A 14488-nucleotide genomic window follows, 5' to 3' on the forward strand; every position below is an offset into this window, starting at 1 on the left:
TTTAAAGGAAAAAAATCATAGGAATATAAGCTTTTATGAATATAATTTCAAGTATCAGACTATAAAACTGGGTATGATTTCAAGGAAAGATCACAAATATATGGGAACCAGCAATAGACAAGGTAACAGATAGGACACTAGAATGACGTTGAATAGCTGAGAGTCCATAAATGATTGCTATAAGTAGTTATTAGGAAATAAAACATTAAAATGACAGATAAAGGCAATTTTTATGAACTGTCTTCAATATTATACCTACATTTTATGGCAAAAATAATAGTTAATAGTGACTAAAATGTTGACACGTATTGGCCCCTGTAAGTAGATTTACGGAAGATGAAACAGGAAATAAGAGTTAAAATACAGGATGCTGACTGTGGTGACAGGGAAATGAACAATAAGAGTCAAAATGGAAGCAGAAATGAAATTGGATAAAAGCTTTGCAGAGCTACAATCACTCAGTACCGGATGCTGATTAAAAATTGGGTCAGGAAAGAAAAGCAAAATATGAGAAAATCAACTGCAATTCCAAGTCCTAGCAACAAAGAGTACCATTGTCATAAATGAAAGAAAAATGAATACCTAAGATACAGCTCATCAAATAAGTTACTTAGGAGAACTCCTAATTACAGGACACACATTATGGAAGTAAGAACAGACTCTTGTAATTTCTGGTATGTTCATGAACATACACACACACACACACACACACACACACACACCAAAAAGAGAAGTGGTTTGAAAGGAAAGTAGATGGGTTGGTTTCAAGATTTGTTGATTTTTGATATAACAAGGAAAGGAAAATTGATCTAGAAAAGAAGTAAAAAGAAATCAGATATATAAGGCCAATGATCTGGATTTAAGAATAAACTAATTAAAGCTTAAATTGACACTGTTTGAGTAGATTCAAAATGCTCAACCTGAAAGTTCAAAAAAAGTAATAATAATAGTGGACACCAAAAATAAGACTTTGGATATAAAGGGGGAAGAGGTTGGGGAGAGCCAGTTCTGAGAGAGAGGGAGACAGTGGAGAAATGCTGTCAGTCAACATGGTGGACAACACAAGACAGGCTAGGGAAGAGGAAGAAAGAGGAACAGAGATGAAGATGGAAAATTATCGCTTCCTCTGGATCTTCTGGGAGAGAAGGCAACCAAATGGACAAAATACAGTAATAGAGTATGTGGAGTAAAGCAGATAAAAACAATTTGCTCTGAGATTACTAGTTTTCAATCCAGGAAATAAAAAACATCAACGAAGATGAAATAAAAACATAATTAAGAAAACAGGGAAAGTTGGTTATTGAAACATAATATATTGGGGGAAGAAAATGATATTGAAATAGTTTAATTCCTTATCAAGAAAGCATTGCCATCTCAGGCATGCAGAATACTTAAATTTCCTTTAATCTTTTCAATCAACCCTACATTCACTCTAACTTACGTTTTTGAGATCTTATTGCAAACAGAAATATTTTAACATTGATCTTTAGGTACTCAGCAGGAGCACTAAAGATTATGGAAACTAAGGCTAGACATAAGATAAACAAGAACAACAAAATAAATATAATTTTAAGACATAGAAACTTACGTGGGATTTTCATTGGTTAATAAAGAAACTGTTTTGGACATATAGCAAGGCAGAACTTAGCTAGGCAGCGAAAACTAAACTGAATTCTGAGAGAAGGAAGGCAGAGTCAGGGAGAAGCCATGTAACCCTGTCGGAAATAGACGCCAGAACTTTAGCAGGTAAGTCATAGTCATGTGGCAATACACAGATTAAAGGAGATGGGTTAAATTAATATGTAAGAGTTAGCCAATAAGAAGCTAGATCTAATGGGCCAAGCAGTGATTTAATTAATAAAGTTTCTGTGTGATTATTTCAGGGCTAAGCAGTCGGAAAACAACAAGCAGCCTCCTCACAACAGGAAATAGTTTAACAGCTATTTCTTGGCCTGCTTCTCTACCATGTTGCATGGGATGGTACTAATACAATGGTAGAGCTTGGTTCCCTGTCACCATAGTCTTAACATTGGTTATGTATTTGCTTGGTTACTCATTTTCAAATTGTTTTCTCTGTAGATCTTATTTCCTCTCTATGCTGTTAACATTTGATATCATTTTCTTAGTATCTCTTAAAGCAGTAATGGATCACCTTCCACCATAGTAACGCCTCCTGGCATTGTCCCGAGATTTATGAACTTGATTTTCCATGGAGGCTTGGCGTCCTTTCAGGAACAGTGAAAACACCTTTCCTTCCAGTCTGTTCACAGCCAGAGCTGCTAGGAAAGACCATTGCCACTGTGTCTTGTCATCAGTGAGGATGGGAATCAAAACAGAACACGCAAAAAGCCTAAACCAAATTGGTTTTGAATGATTAAAGAACATATATCAAGTTGTCATGATTCAAGGAGGCTTACATGGGAATTATTCTTGGAAAAATGAATGCATTTATATAGGCAAAATATTGACATTCATAATGAATGAAAAATGAGCCACAGGCTGTCAGCATATTTCAAGGGTGAAAAACTCAGTGTCTTAAATTTGCCAACCCTGTAAAGGTCTAAAAAGAATGTCTCATTATTTTAAATAAAACTACTTATGTTACATAATCTAACAATTATCTAAGAGTACTTCAGATTACCCTGAAAATGAAATTCTCCTTTCTTAAATATATATATGTATGTGTGTGTGTGTGCATATATATGTGACTAATAAAAATAGGTCATATTTTAGTGCCTTACATTTTATGAATCACTAATCATTTGTCTGAAGGAAACTCTATAAAAATGAAAACGCTTGAACAAGAAGAATCTGGTTTAGTTTCTATGCAGCACCATTAATCATATTTTCAAATCTTCCCCTCAGGTGATCCGGAAGGGAGAAGTAAGCTGTTGTTGGACATGCACGCCCTGTAAAGAGAATGAGTACGTGTTTGATGAGTACACCTGCAAGGCGTGCCAGCTGGGGTCCTGGCCCACCGATGACCTGACAGGTACTTATGTCACAGTGTCTGCACATTCCTCCGAAACCAGCCCAGAAGTCATGCGGTCGTGAAGAGGAAAGGGGCATGCCTCCACAGAGCTTTCATTGAACATAGTCTAGGGTTCAAAGACTTCCCTTGGAAACAGAAGCCTTCCCAAAGCAAGGCTGTTCTGCCTGATTTCCATCCTGAGTCCCAAACAGAACTCTTGGTTGTCTACTGGGCACACTTAGCCAATTCTCAGAACATCTTCCATGTTCCTAAGTAGACCATGAACTTCCTATTAAGAGATGAACATACAACACAAATCCAAGAACAAAAGGGTTTTTTTTTAGTAGCTAAAAAATTGTATCTTTTTCTTTCTTTTTTTTTCCTTTTTGAACCCCTAAGTTTCTCAGTAAACATTGTTGTTTTTAAGCAATGCAGGCAAAGGCCAAGATAGGCCTGCCCTTGTTTATTTATTTGAATTTGGTTGAATTTATGATCTTTATTTCAAAACCTACTCCTGTATGCCATAGTGTTCAATCCATACTCTACATTCATTTTCAATATTTCCAAAAGTAAACTGAAGTCCAAGTCCCCACAACCCTATTGCCAACCTATCATCAATATACTCAATGTGCATATTTGCCTAAAAATGAAACAAAGTCACAGAAATTAATATTATCTTTCTGTCTTAAAGAAGCTCATAGTTTAGTGTGAAAGGAAAAATATACAAACACGATTAATACAATGAATGTATGTAAAGATAACTATATCAAACAAACTGAATCAAATATAAAGACAAAGGTTGCACATACATTCTCATTTGTGGGTCTTAGACTTTATAGAAACATAAAATCATATATGCATAAAATCATGAACATAAAAGCAGCACTGTGTAGGGAAAGATATAGGACCAATGAGAAGGGGAGGAGGAACAAAGGGGGTAGTAAGAATAGAGATAGAATATGTTCAAAATGTACTGTATATTTGCTTGAAAACGGTCTTCCATATCTTAGTATAATTAAAGGAAGGCTGAAAAAGCCATCCCGAAAGAGCAACCACCTGGGATAAGTCTAGTGGCTCCAGTATTAAGAGGGGTTTTAGCACAGAATTCCTAGAAGATAGGTCATAAGATCATCATTTTTAAGTCCCTCCCTCATTGAATAAATGATTACCCATGGCCATTGTACCAGCTTACATCAAAGCCCTGATTAGAAAAATGCTGTGATCAGGAGCCCTTTGAGGCTTGCTCACACTAAGACTCTTTATTAGTGAGTGATATTTATACAGACGATTTCTCTTTCCTAAAAAGATTTAATAAAACATCCAAGTGCCTAGTGGTAGCATTGAGTCCTGTTTTTAATCATTAGGCAAGCCTTCTGATGTTCGTAGGCATTCCAGAGTTGACTCAGCGCTGCGCATTAAAACAAAATGTATTTTTTTGAGTAGATGAATTATAATAGGTATACACACACACACACACACAAAATTAAAATTGCCTACAAGAAAAACATATTATAATTAGCTTTCTGTTAGTTTGGTATGGTGCAGTATTTGGTGATGTTTTCTTTCCATTGATTCATTATTTTTTCTAATTTCAAATTATATTAATGCTGAATTTTCAAACTCTTGTAACTCAGTATTGCATGGTTAGTCCTTTTTCCATGAATACAGTTCTCCATTGCGCACGCACACACTGACAAATAATGCAAAATAGGCAAAAGAATAGCAGATAAAATGAAAATATTAGAGAAATATTAGAGAATAAGTAACTTAAAGTTGTGATCACAAAATATTTTTCTAGAAAAATTACTTATGTGATAAATACTAGTTTCTAGCAAGTGGCAGGAAGAAGTCATTCCTGACCTAGAAGGCAACGCACATAGGAAGGTAAAAGATGTCAGAATATTGTCAGATTTCAGAAAAATACAAAGCAAGATCCAATGCCTGCTAGGAGACTATGCTTACGATTTCAGTATTGAATTGTCAGGAGTGAGAGCCATTGCAAGAATTTCAGTGGATGCAGCAGAATGGTAAATGTTGTGTTCTTATATAGCATTCTTGTTGCTGTGAGGTTGAGTAATTTGGGATAGATGAAAGGTAAAAATCAAGCAGACAGTTTGGGGAGAGATAATGAGTAAAAATCAAGTAGGCAAGGTTTCAACTGGCAGTTTGCATCTTTCTCCTCCAGCGGCTACATGGCGTCTCCTGACTCTGCCTTCTTTATCTATATATCTTTTCCAGCCTAGCTATATTCTGTAAAGCCATTGGATGAAAGCAGCTTCTTTATTCATTAAGTAATAAAAGCAACACATAGACAGAAGGACTTCCCACACCACCTGTTGTAAAATGATGGAGCATTATATAAATCAAAAGTGTTATACATTTTGGAACAGCCCAGGAACAGGCTCTTTGACTAAGGATTTTACGTTTTATCATGTAGACAGTATAGAACTTGAAGAGACTTTCAAATGGGAAAAATTAAAGTTTTTGTTTCTGGCTACCAACATAAATGTGTGTGTGTGTGTGTGTGTGTGTGTGTGTGTGTGTGTGTATCCTCATTGAGAACAGCAAATAATTATTCTTTACCTAATAGTACCAGCAGTGAGAAGTATAAAAAGATCCCTGCTCTATAGATATTGACATTCTAAATGTTGACAGATATAATAAATAGTTAGATGTTAATATCAGAGATGAACAGAGCAATGTGGAAATCCAGATCAATATAATAGCCAACAGTTGCAGCTAAAAATCCCTCCTTCAATAAAGTGCATGTATATGTGAATCAAAGCAAAGAGAGTAGCTTCCTACATGAAAAATAAAGTGTATTTGTGATGCTATAATGCCAGGACCAAGAAAAAACAGTGTGGAGAAGAGAGTCAGGACAGCTAAGCAAATACCAAGGCTTTTAGTGTTCTCTAAATCATAGTAAGTAAGATTAAAACCATTTACTTATTCAGTCATCTAGTAATCCACTCAATAAGAGCATATCTAGTGCCATCTCTGACCTAGATAAAGGGAAGGGAAATATCTTTCCCTTCTGTCGACCATGGACATTTGATGAAACCTCTGTGTCAAAAGAAAGATTAATAACAGAAAAGCATTATAGTTATTCAACAGAAGATGTACCTTTTGAGCCTTAGTTTTGCTTGGTTTTTATTCTCTTTAAGATAGAACTCTCTGCACTACCCAGATTGGTTTCCAAGTCCTGGTCTCACCTAATTCCCTTGCTTAGGTTTCATGAGGAGCTGGACATCAAGACAGTACAGGTCTATGCTACCATACCAATCTAATACTAACTTTGGAGTGACATAAAAATCTCCACAAAGCAATTTAGTCCTGAGAGAATAGTTGAAACTGAGTGGTTATGTACCTGGGTTTAATTAATTAAATAAATAAATACAAATACAAATAAAGAAGAATTACAGTAAACTGTGGTAGGGAAGTCATGGCTAAGTGTAGCCAGGCTTGCTTGTTCCACTTTCTCTCTGTACCCTTTTTCTAGGCAGAGGAGGATGTTCTAGTCCCACAGGTATGACCGTGGGAAAGGTCCTTCCACTTCTTATATCACCTGCTTCAGCGGAGATGATAAGGAAAGGGCAAGAAGTCCTTTGTTGTCCATGCTATTACTCAAATTCAGTATGTCAAGGTACTGTATTGGGGGTATATTATGTCATGAACCCTATCCCAGGCAACATTCTAAGTGCTAAAACATTTCTGTAAACTCACTAGGCAAAACACTCTGCCCTTCTCTCCAAGAAAATTGTTTTTAACAAGGCCATTATCTCTAGGAATATCCAAAAATCAAATAAGAAAAGAAACACAATCCTGGGGGACCACATTATAAATATTATTTACATCGTGATAATGTGATAATGGACAATGGATATTAATTTTAAGCATGAAATGGAAGGATGATATGATGATATCATCTAGAAAGAGTAACATAGGAATTATAGAAAAGGTTCAATAGCATTTGTAATGTGCCTCCATGGGACTGGATATCATTTGAGATTAACATGGCAAGACGTTAATATTTTTCAAATCTAGATTCTTTGGTGTTCCTACTCTACACATTTGATTTTTTTATTTGAAAACATTCCACAGCATTTTCTTACATAATGTTGAGAAATAAATTTAAAAATAAATGAGTGAAATATAAGTGCTAAGAAAACTGCCGTAACAGGTTTCACAGCAATCAATGGTAATCTATTGGTGTATGGGCTAAAGTAATGTAGCAGGTATAAAAATCAATGAAGAAATTTGATTGAGAATTAACATTGTTAAAATTGTGTAATTTGTTCTCTAATAAGAAAAAAAGTCAGTGCAATAACAGTCTACTTTGAGATGGGAAGAAAAAGCATCAAAAGGTGACAATCTGGGTGCCGCAGTCAGAATTTTCTACAGCTTCTCTTTGCCAGAAACTGTGTCATGCTTTACTATTTCTTGCCACTGTAAAAGCTTCCGTGTGTGTGTGTGTGTGTATGTGTGTGTGTGTGTGTGTGTGTGTTCTGCTAAAGAATTTAAGTTAACTTGCAAGTAGCAAGAGTCTCATCTTTAATTTCCCTACCAACACTGCAAACTTGTTTCCTGTTGGTGTGTCAAGGGCTGGCACCCTCCAATAAACCCATTGAAAGTCCAACGTAAAATCAACCTGGCTTTTATGCAGGAAGCAGTGGGAAGCCTGTGACAGGAAGCTAGATTGGCTTCCTGCTTCTCCCTCACAAAGAAACAGCATCTCAGGTGCCTGCAGAGAGGTGGAAATGGAAGGAAGGTGGTGTGTATCAAGAGGGACATTCGCTAACAAGTCTTCTGGTTCCTTGAGTGATTGAATTGCTTGAGAGTTTGGAAACAGAATTTTCACCTAAGGAGTAAAAGTTAGTGGAATGAAACAAAGAGTCCAGAAGGGATCTGGTGGAAGAGGCGGAAGAGCTCCCAGGACTGTGAGCGGTGGCGGGTCTCTGAACTCCAGAAACCTGAGTTACACTTTGCAAATATTTGTTTAATACATGTTTCTCCTTTTATGCCTCTGAAAGTGTAAACTAACTTAATCAAAGCATATGAGATTGTCTAGCATTGCTAACAGCTATATCTTAAGTATTTTCTGTTTCAATCCTACGACATAGATACTATATTTTGCAGCTGAGATATCTAAGATTCGGGAAAATTATAGACATTATTTAGTACTACAAAGCTCAAGGAAAATCAATCCCAGGGTGCTATGCTATGTTACTCCCCTTCTGCTCCAGCGTCTTTTTTCAGTCCCACATTTCCAGGAAATCATAATGAAAAAAGAATTTAGATTCAGATTTGTCACAATATTAATTATATCCAGGATATTCTGGTATTTTTCACTCTGAATGTGATTAAAGTAGGCTATTTGGTTTTCGTAATTAAATTTAGACACAGAAATGGGGAATCCTTGCCATTTATAAATATTCTGCGTTTCTGAGAATTTTGTGTGAATTTAGACAGGAGTGTTTATCTGTATCTATAACAACATTTGCACTAACCATTGAACAGCATTTTAGACCGGTGCTGTCTAGCTGCTGACTTCTAGTCTCTGTGGCAGTCTAAGCAGGACCACATGCCGCCAAGCGTCTGGCTGCTCTGTCATTCATTCAGTTTACAAACTAATGTTTTTCATGCAGTGCTGGATTCTATGACCCTAAATGACAGGTGACTAACCTTCCCTTGTTGAAGACTCACAAGGAGAAATTAAGCTGGAAAAGCTGAAGGGGCCTCCCACAGAGAGGGGACTCTAGGCACAAACCACACCCAAACTTCTATTTTACAGAGAGAGCCTGCATTAAGCAGGGAAGACAAGTTAAAGCAGCTGCTTGCTGACTCAGGCAAAAAACCTTAGCAAATGACCTTGCAGGGGTTATTCTTCAGAGGAGAAAAGGGGGAGGTCTGTGTTGAAATGGGAGGTGAGTATTGAAATGGGCTAGGATGTGGTAGTAAAAGGGATAGGGGCCCAGGGAGAATGGAAAGGAGACAAGAGAAAGGGGGCAGAGATATTTGTCCTGGAGGGACAAAAGGGCTGACTCTGGACAGAGAGGAGACAGGCACATAGGCAAATGGTGATTACAGAGATAAAGGGGGAAAAACCTGTGTTAGGATGAGGTGCTTAATTTTAATTGGGCATGTTCATTAGGTGAACCAAAGAGGGCTTTTGATTCCAGGACTTTGGTAGTCAGCCTCAGGAGGAGGAAGTGGCCAAATAAGGGAGCAGTCCTTAGTGGCAGCTTTAGGAAGGTAATCTGCTTTTAGCAAGACAGAGGAAGTTAGAGAGAAGGACAAGGCCTGCCAGAAACACAAGCTCCATGGGGCCAGTGTTCCTTCAAAAACAATTTCAGGCAAAAAAAACCATGTCACATCTAAAAAATAGGTATACACCTGAACATATACTGTAAAACTAAACATAATTCTTTAGAATCAAGAACATCACAAGTTCGCAGTCACATTTTTATACAAGCCTTCAAGATGGAAGTCACCTTTTCCTAAATAAAACAAGCACCATAGCACTAAATATCTGTAAAAGATATTATTTAACAATAGAATTCCCCAGGCCCCTAGCACTACGTAGGACTCCCTTTAAAAGTTTGATACATACACACCTACCAAAACAAACTAAGAAATTCAAATTTATGTCAAACACAGAATAAAACTTTTATCAGCAGGTTTCAACGACATTCAAGATATGCCTCCAATAATTCATCTTTATTAAGTTCCAAGAACACAGAATTCAAATCAATAGACTTTGGGAGTCAGTGACAGCCATGTTTCAATCCCCTCCACAAATGTAACATCAAACAAATAAATACCCATGTCCTTCATCTTTGATTATCAGTTTGCCTTTCCACTAGGTGAAAATAGTAATTACTAGATCAGAGGAGGTACAAAATATGATACAGATAGCTTAAAACCTGTTTTGATATTAATATTTCATATTAAGTGTCATTATTCTTCTACTAAAATTTTGAAAACAATAACTGAAGATAGATGAATGATTTAGGAGTGCAGGAGACCCTGGCTCTTTCCCAACAATTAGCTCGATAAGACTGTTTCCCTTATTGTTAATAAGAAACCATGTTGTTTTGCTTTAATTAGAGGCCACAACTCTCTTGAGTAAAAGTTGTAAAATGTCTTCTGACTCTTCCAATGTCTCAACGTTTATCAATTGATAAACTAAGGTCCATGTACACCTCTAAAATATCAGTTACTCGAGGAGGAAAATGTGGTGAAAGCCCCATTCTCCATGGAACTTCCTGGAACTGATCCTAGAGAAAAACATCAATAAATTTGCATCTTGTCAGAAACACAGCAATGAGAATGAGAAATGCCCACAGTGTTCTTCGTGGTGATCAATCTGTGGTTTCTACAGAACAATGGCACTGTGGTCAAACTGCTCTGATGTGTTCAAACTAGAGAAAACAATGTGGTTTCACTGATCACTAGCTTAGCCAAAGTAAATTATCACAACTCTCCCAAAGAACATAAAACATTGGAAGTGAGTGCTTAATTCTACATTATTTAACCTACTTGGGGAAGGTTTCATCAATTCTTAGCGTATTATATGAGTGATGTGGAAGGGGTAAATGCTTTCTATCACCATGTCTGTTAAGGACTGCAGTCAGTGGGATAAAAAAATGAACAGAATATTACGCTTCCTTGTACTGACAACTGAAGATAATATAATACCATTTTCTTAAAGATACTTCTATGTGAAGAGGCCAGGAAGATATAACAGCCTGTCTTTCCCCCCGGTAGAGCACAGAGAGCGTAATAAAACACAGGGCATTTAGCAGACACCGAGTCACTTTTGTTTTACGTGCTCACCTCTCCTTTCTCCCTTTTCCTTGTTGCATAATTATTCTTCCATTGCTGAAGCCACATATTGTTCTGCACAGCTCTCACAACAGCCCTTGGACTGCAGGCAGGCAGGAATTAGCATCTTTCTTCTGAAAGCCCTCATCGAGCATCTGGGCAGTGATTCCCTGAGACAGACTAATTCTCTGGTGACTATGTCTGTGCTGTAGCGGGAACCCTCTGACTGTCTCCACAGTCTGCCTGTTTTGGTTACATTCCTTCTACTCTTTCCATGGAGTTCCTTTCAAGCACTCTGCATTTCTTATCCTATCTCTATCTCCTTAACAAAAATTGATGTTTAAAAAAAATGCCCCATACCTCATAATAATGTTTTATCAAACATATTAATACCCATAAAGCACTCAGCCCAGTGCCTGGCACTGTAATAACAAAGCTGAGTATTTGGAGAGTCTTCTAAAGAAACAAATGACTTCCTTTATAAACCCACAGTGCGGACCCACTATTTTAAGTGGAGTTCATGCGTATTGAATTCAGAACCGAGTGGAAGGCTCCAGTTGCATGGCATGAATGATTTTCCATCATTTAGTGGTGAGGAAAAAGAATTAATCTTTTCCCACGTGCATCTTTCTTATGTGTGTTGGGGAGTTGATCCCATATTTTCTTTCTGTAATAAAAACCCAAATATATTAGTTAGTTAAATCATGCAGTAGCTCACTTGGGAAGTTCTTATAAGATTGTATTACTTAAAAATTAGAAGTCAGTAGTCTTGGGGCCAAAAGCGGGAGGAAACATTTATGTAAGAACATGCGTATGATTTTACAAACAGCCTGAAGAAAAGTAACATGAGCTGAGGCTCAGGAAAACCCCAGCATGTCTCAAACAGGAAGAAAATCTAGGGTATGTGGGTAGAAGGAAGTCAGTGGCCTAGAAAGCAAGTCAGAAAACCTTTTGAACACCAGTAAGGAGAACCAGCTGGAAAAAACTGCTTCTCAAAAATGTCTGCAAACACAGGAGAGGTAACTTGATCACCATCAAGTTTTTTTTTTTATTTAGAAAACATAAATAAAACTTAGCAGTAAAGCCTTCTTACAGCTACTATGATATGTGTCAAATTCAGGGACTGCTTTAAAGTGAAGTCTTTGATGTGTGTTTTTAATGAAATGTTAAAATAGCTCAAAGCATTGTATAGATTCAGGTCTGTGAAGTTGTTTCACTTGTCTTTTCTGGGTCATCGTATTTATCCGTGAGTATTTCTGTAACGGTTTCCACAGATTCAAATGTTCATGATAGCTAAAGAAAAGCCTTATTGTATGCACTTTCTGTGTCTAGACGCAAACAAGAAGAGTAAAATGCTCCTGTAACTCAGAAGTCTTGCTTTCAAGCTGAAACTGTAAAACACATCTCTTATTTCTAACTTGATCCCTTCTCTGGTAGGTCAACCACCTACCTATTCAGTTGTCAGTTCTAGGCAAGGCACTGTCCTTGGCACTACCCACAATGAAATTACAAAGAAATTGTTTCTGTACTTATACTGCTCAGCCCACCTATGACACGGTTCAGCAAACATTGACACAGGCCAGAGAGAGCTATGATCTCTTGGAAGGAACGTGACACTGAGCCTTAGGGAGAAACCAGTCTGTGAGAGGATCCACAGATGAGGACTGAAGATGGAAGAACAGTGAAGAGCTATCTGTGATGAGAATTAAGGGGAAAATGGAGAGGGAGAGGAGTGTCTTAGCTGCACTTATTATTTCCATCCACGAGCAGTGTCTTTCCACTCATCCTTCTACAGCAGTGCGACCCAAAGTCACAGTTCTCAGAAATGCTCCCTGAAAACGTGACCTGGGATAAGCCTTCCCATCAGTATTCTGCAACGCTGCTACACTATTACTCAGGTTTTACCAATAAAAAAATTCTTAGTGTAACCGTTCAAATCTCCCTATAAAATACGACAATAAAAAACATCAACAAAACTAACTTTGAATTGTCAGATCTGCAAAAGGGTTTTCTTAAAGGAATCTAAAACAAAAGGTGTGCAATAAATTATGATGGGTGTGAAATTCTGTTGTAGGAAGCCACTTGTTTGTTCTCGGCTGAGCAGACCACAAAATAACCACACAGAAACTATATTATTTACAATACTGTTTGGCCAATACCCTAAGTATATTTCTGGCTCATTCATATCTTAATTTAACCCATCTCCACTAATCTGTGTGTGGGCACAAGGCTGTGGCTTACTAGGTAAAGTTCTAGTGTCTGTCTCCGGCGAGGCTACATGGTTTCTCTCCGTCTCCGCCTTCTTTCTCCCAGCATTAAATTTAGTTTTCCCCACCTAGTTCTGTTCTACCCTATCACAGGCCCAAAACAGCTTCTTTATTAACCAATGGTATTCACAGCATACAGAGGGGAATCCCACATCAAAATTCTTCAGTGATGAATGACCATGAAGCTACTCTGTCGCAAGATGAGGAATGCGTCACAAGTGTGTTGGGGATGTTCTATGCTAGAAAATTTTAGGGACAAAAGAATAAAGATTTACTACCCCACTGTGGCCAGACATTCTTGGGATACACACACCATAGTGAGACTCTACTGAAGAGCTTGGAACAACGAGAACCCTTAAAAGGAACGTGAGTTGATGCCAACGTGACAACCATCAAGTATGTCGCCACCACAACTCCTGTTTTTCACAGTGTAGACATTCTCAATTTATTGTGATGTTTTTTTCATCACATAATGTTTTTTCAACATTACAGATGTTGAGTAGCCTCAGAACAGCCTTCTGAGGATTAGATAATAAGATTGCCTTCCTGAATTGATTTAAAACAAGTAAATAAGTAAATAAATGACTAACATCAAGGTTATGATCTCAGTTCCAGCATGTCAATATATCTTATTCAGTTATATAGGCCCACTCACTCACCTCCTGTGAACTAGAGGCAATGATACTTTCCTGACTTATTTATTATGAAATCTTCATATAACTTCTCGACTAGGATCTGGAATTTCCTGACACTCAAAACCAGCGTCAATTCTCTCCAGCTTTCATTCAGACATGAAGAAAATAAACCCTCCTTCTGACTGGAGTAGTTACTAATAAGACCATCCCTGACATTTTAGGTAGAGATTAAAATTATATTTGGGGCCTTCTGTTTTAGTAGTATTCATTTATACATGCATTCGTATTTTGGCAGGAAATAGTCCTCATGTGGAGGTTAGAGGACAGATTGTGGGAATTGATTCTCTCTTTCTGCAGTATGAGGCCTGAAGTTTGACCTCAGTTCCTCAGAGTTGTGTCAAGCTACCCTAGCCCCAAAGTCTTTTGCCAGCATTATAGTATGTTTTGTTTCGTGCTAAAATAATGTTTAAATCCATGAGGTATTGTGCCATTCCCGAACAGGATCTGGGATCTTGGAGGTTGTTTAATATTTTAAAGTGTTGCAATTAACAGACTTCATGGGAAGAATGGATCCAAATTGCATAAATAGATGGTATTTGTTAGACTAAGGATGTGACTCATTGGGTAGGAACACTTGCCTTGTAAGTATGAGAACCTGAATTAAAATATCCAGGACAAACTTAAGAAACTAGGAATAACTTCACTGTGTGTGTAACTCCCACAGTGAGGATGTAGACAAAGGCAAATGAATTTAGAAAATGATTGACCAGCCAGCCTAACTACCTAATTAA

The 14488-nt window shown here is 37.4% G+C and overlaps 1 protein-coding gene across 5 annotated transcripts in view; it reads left to right on the forward strand.

Moving 5' to 3' along the window:
* The window catches only part of Grm5 (glutamate metabotropic receptor 5), a 427251-nt gene that overhangs the window by 346866 nt on the left and 65897 nt on the right, over positions 1-14488 (forward strand). For all 5 annotated transcript variants that reach the window (XM_048435228.3, XM_048435231.3, XM_048435229.3 and 2 more), the window contains one exon: positions 2866-2992. In XM_048435228.3, coding sequence (XP_048291185.2) covers positions 2866-2992 — 127 coding nt within the window. The remainder of the gene's footprint in view (positions 1-2865; positions 2993-14488) is intronic.

Source organism: Myodes glareolus, chromosome 24, assembly GCF_982192425.1.
Source record: "Myodes glareolus chromosome 24, mMyoGla1.1, whole genome shotgun sequence".
Lineage (NCBI taxonomy): Eukaryota > Metazoa > Chordata > Mammalia > Rodentia > Cricetidae > Myodes > Myodes glareolus.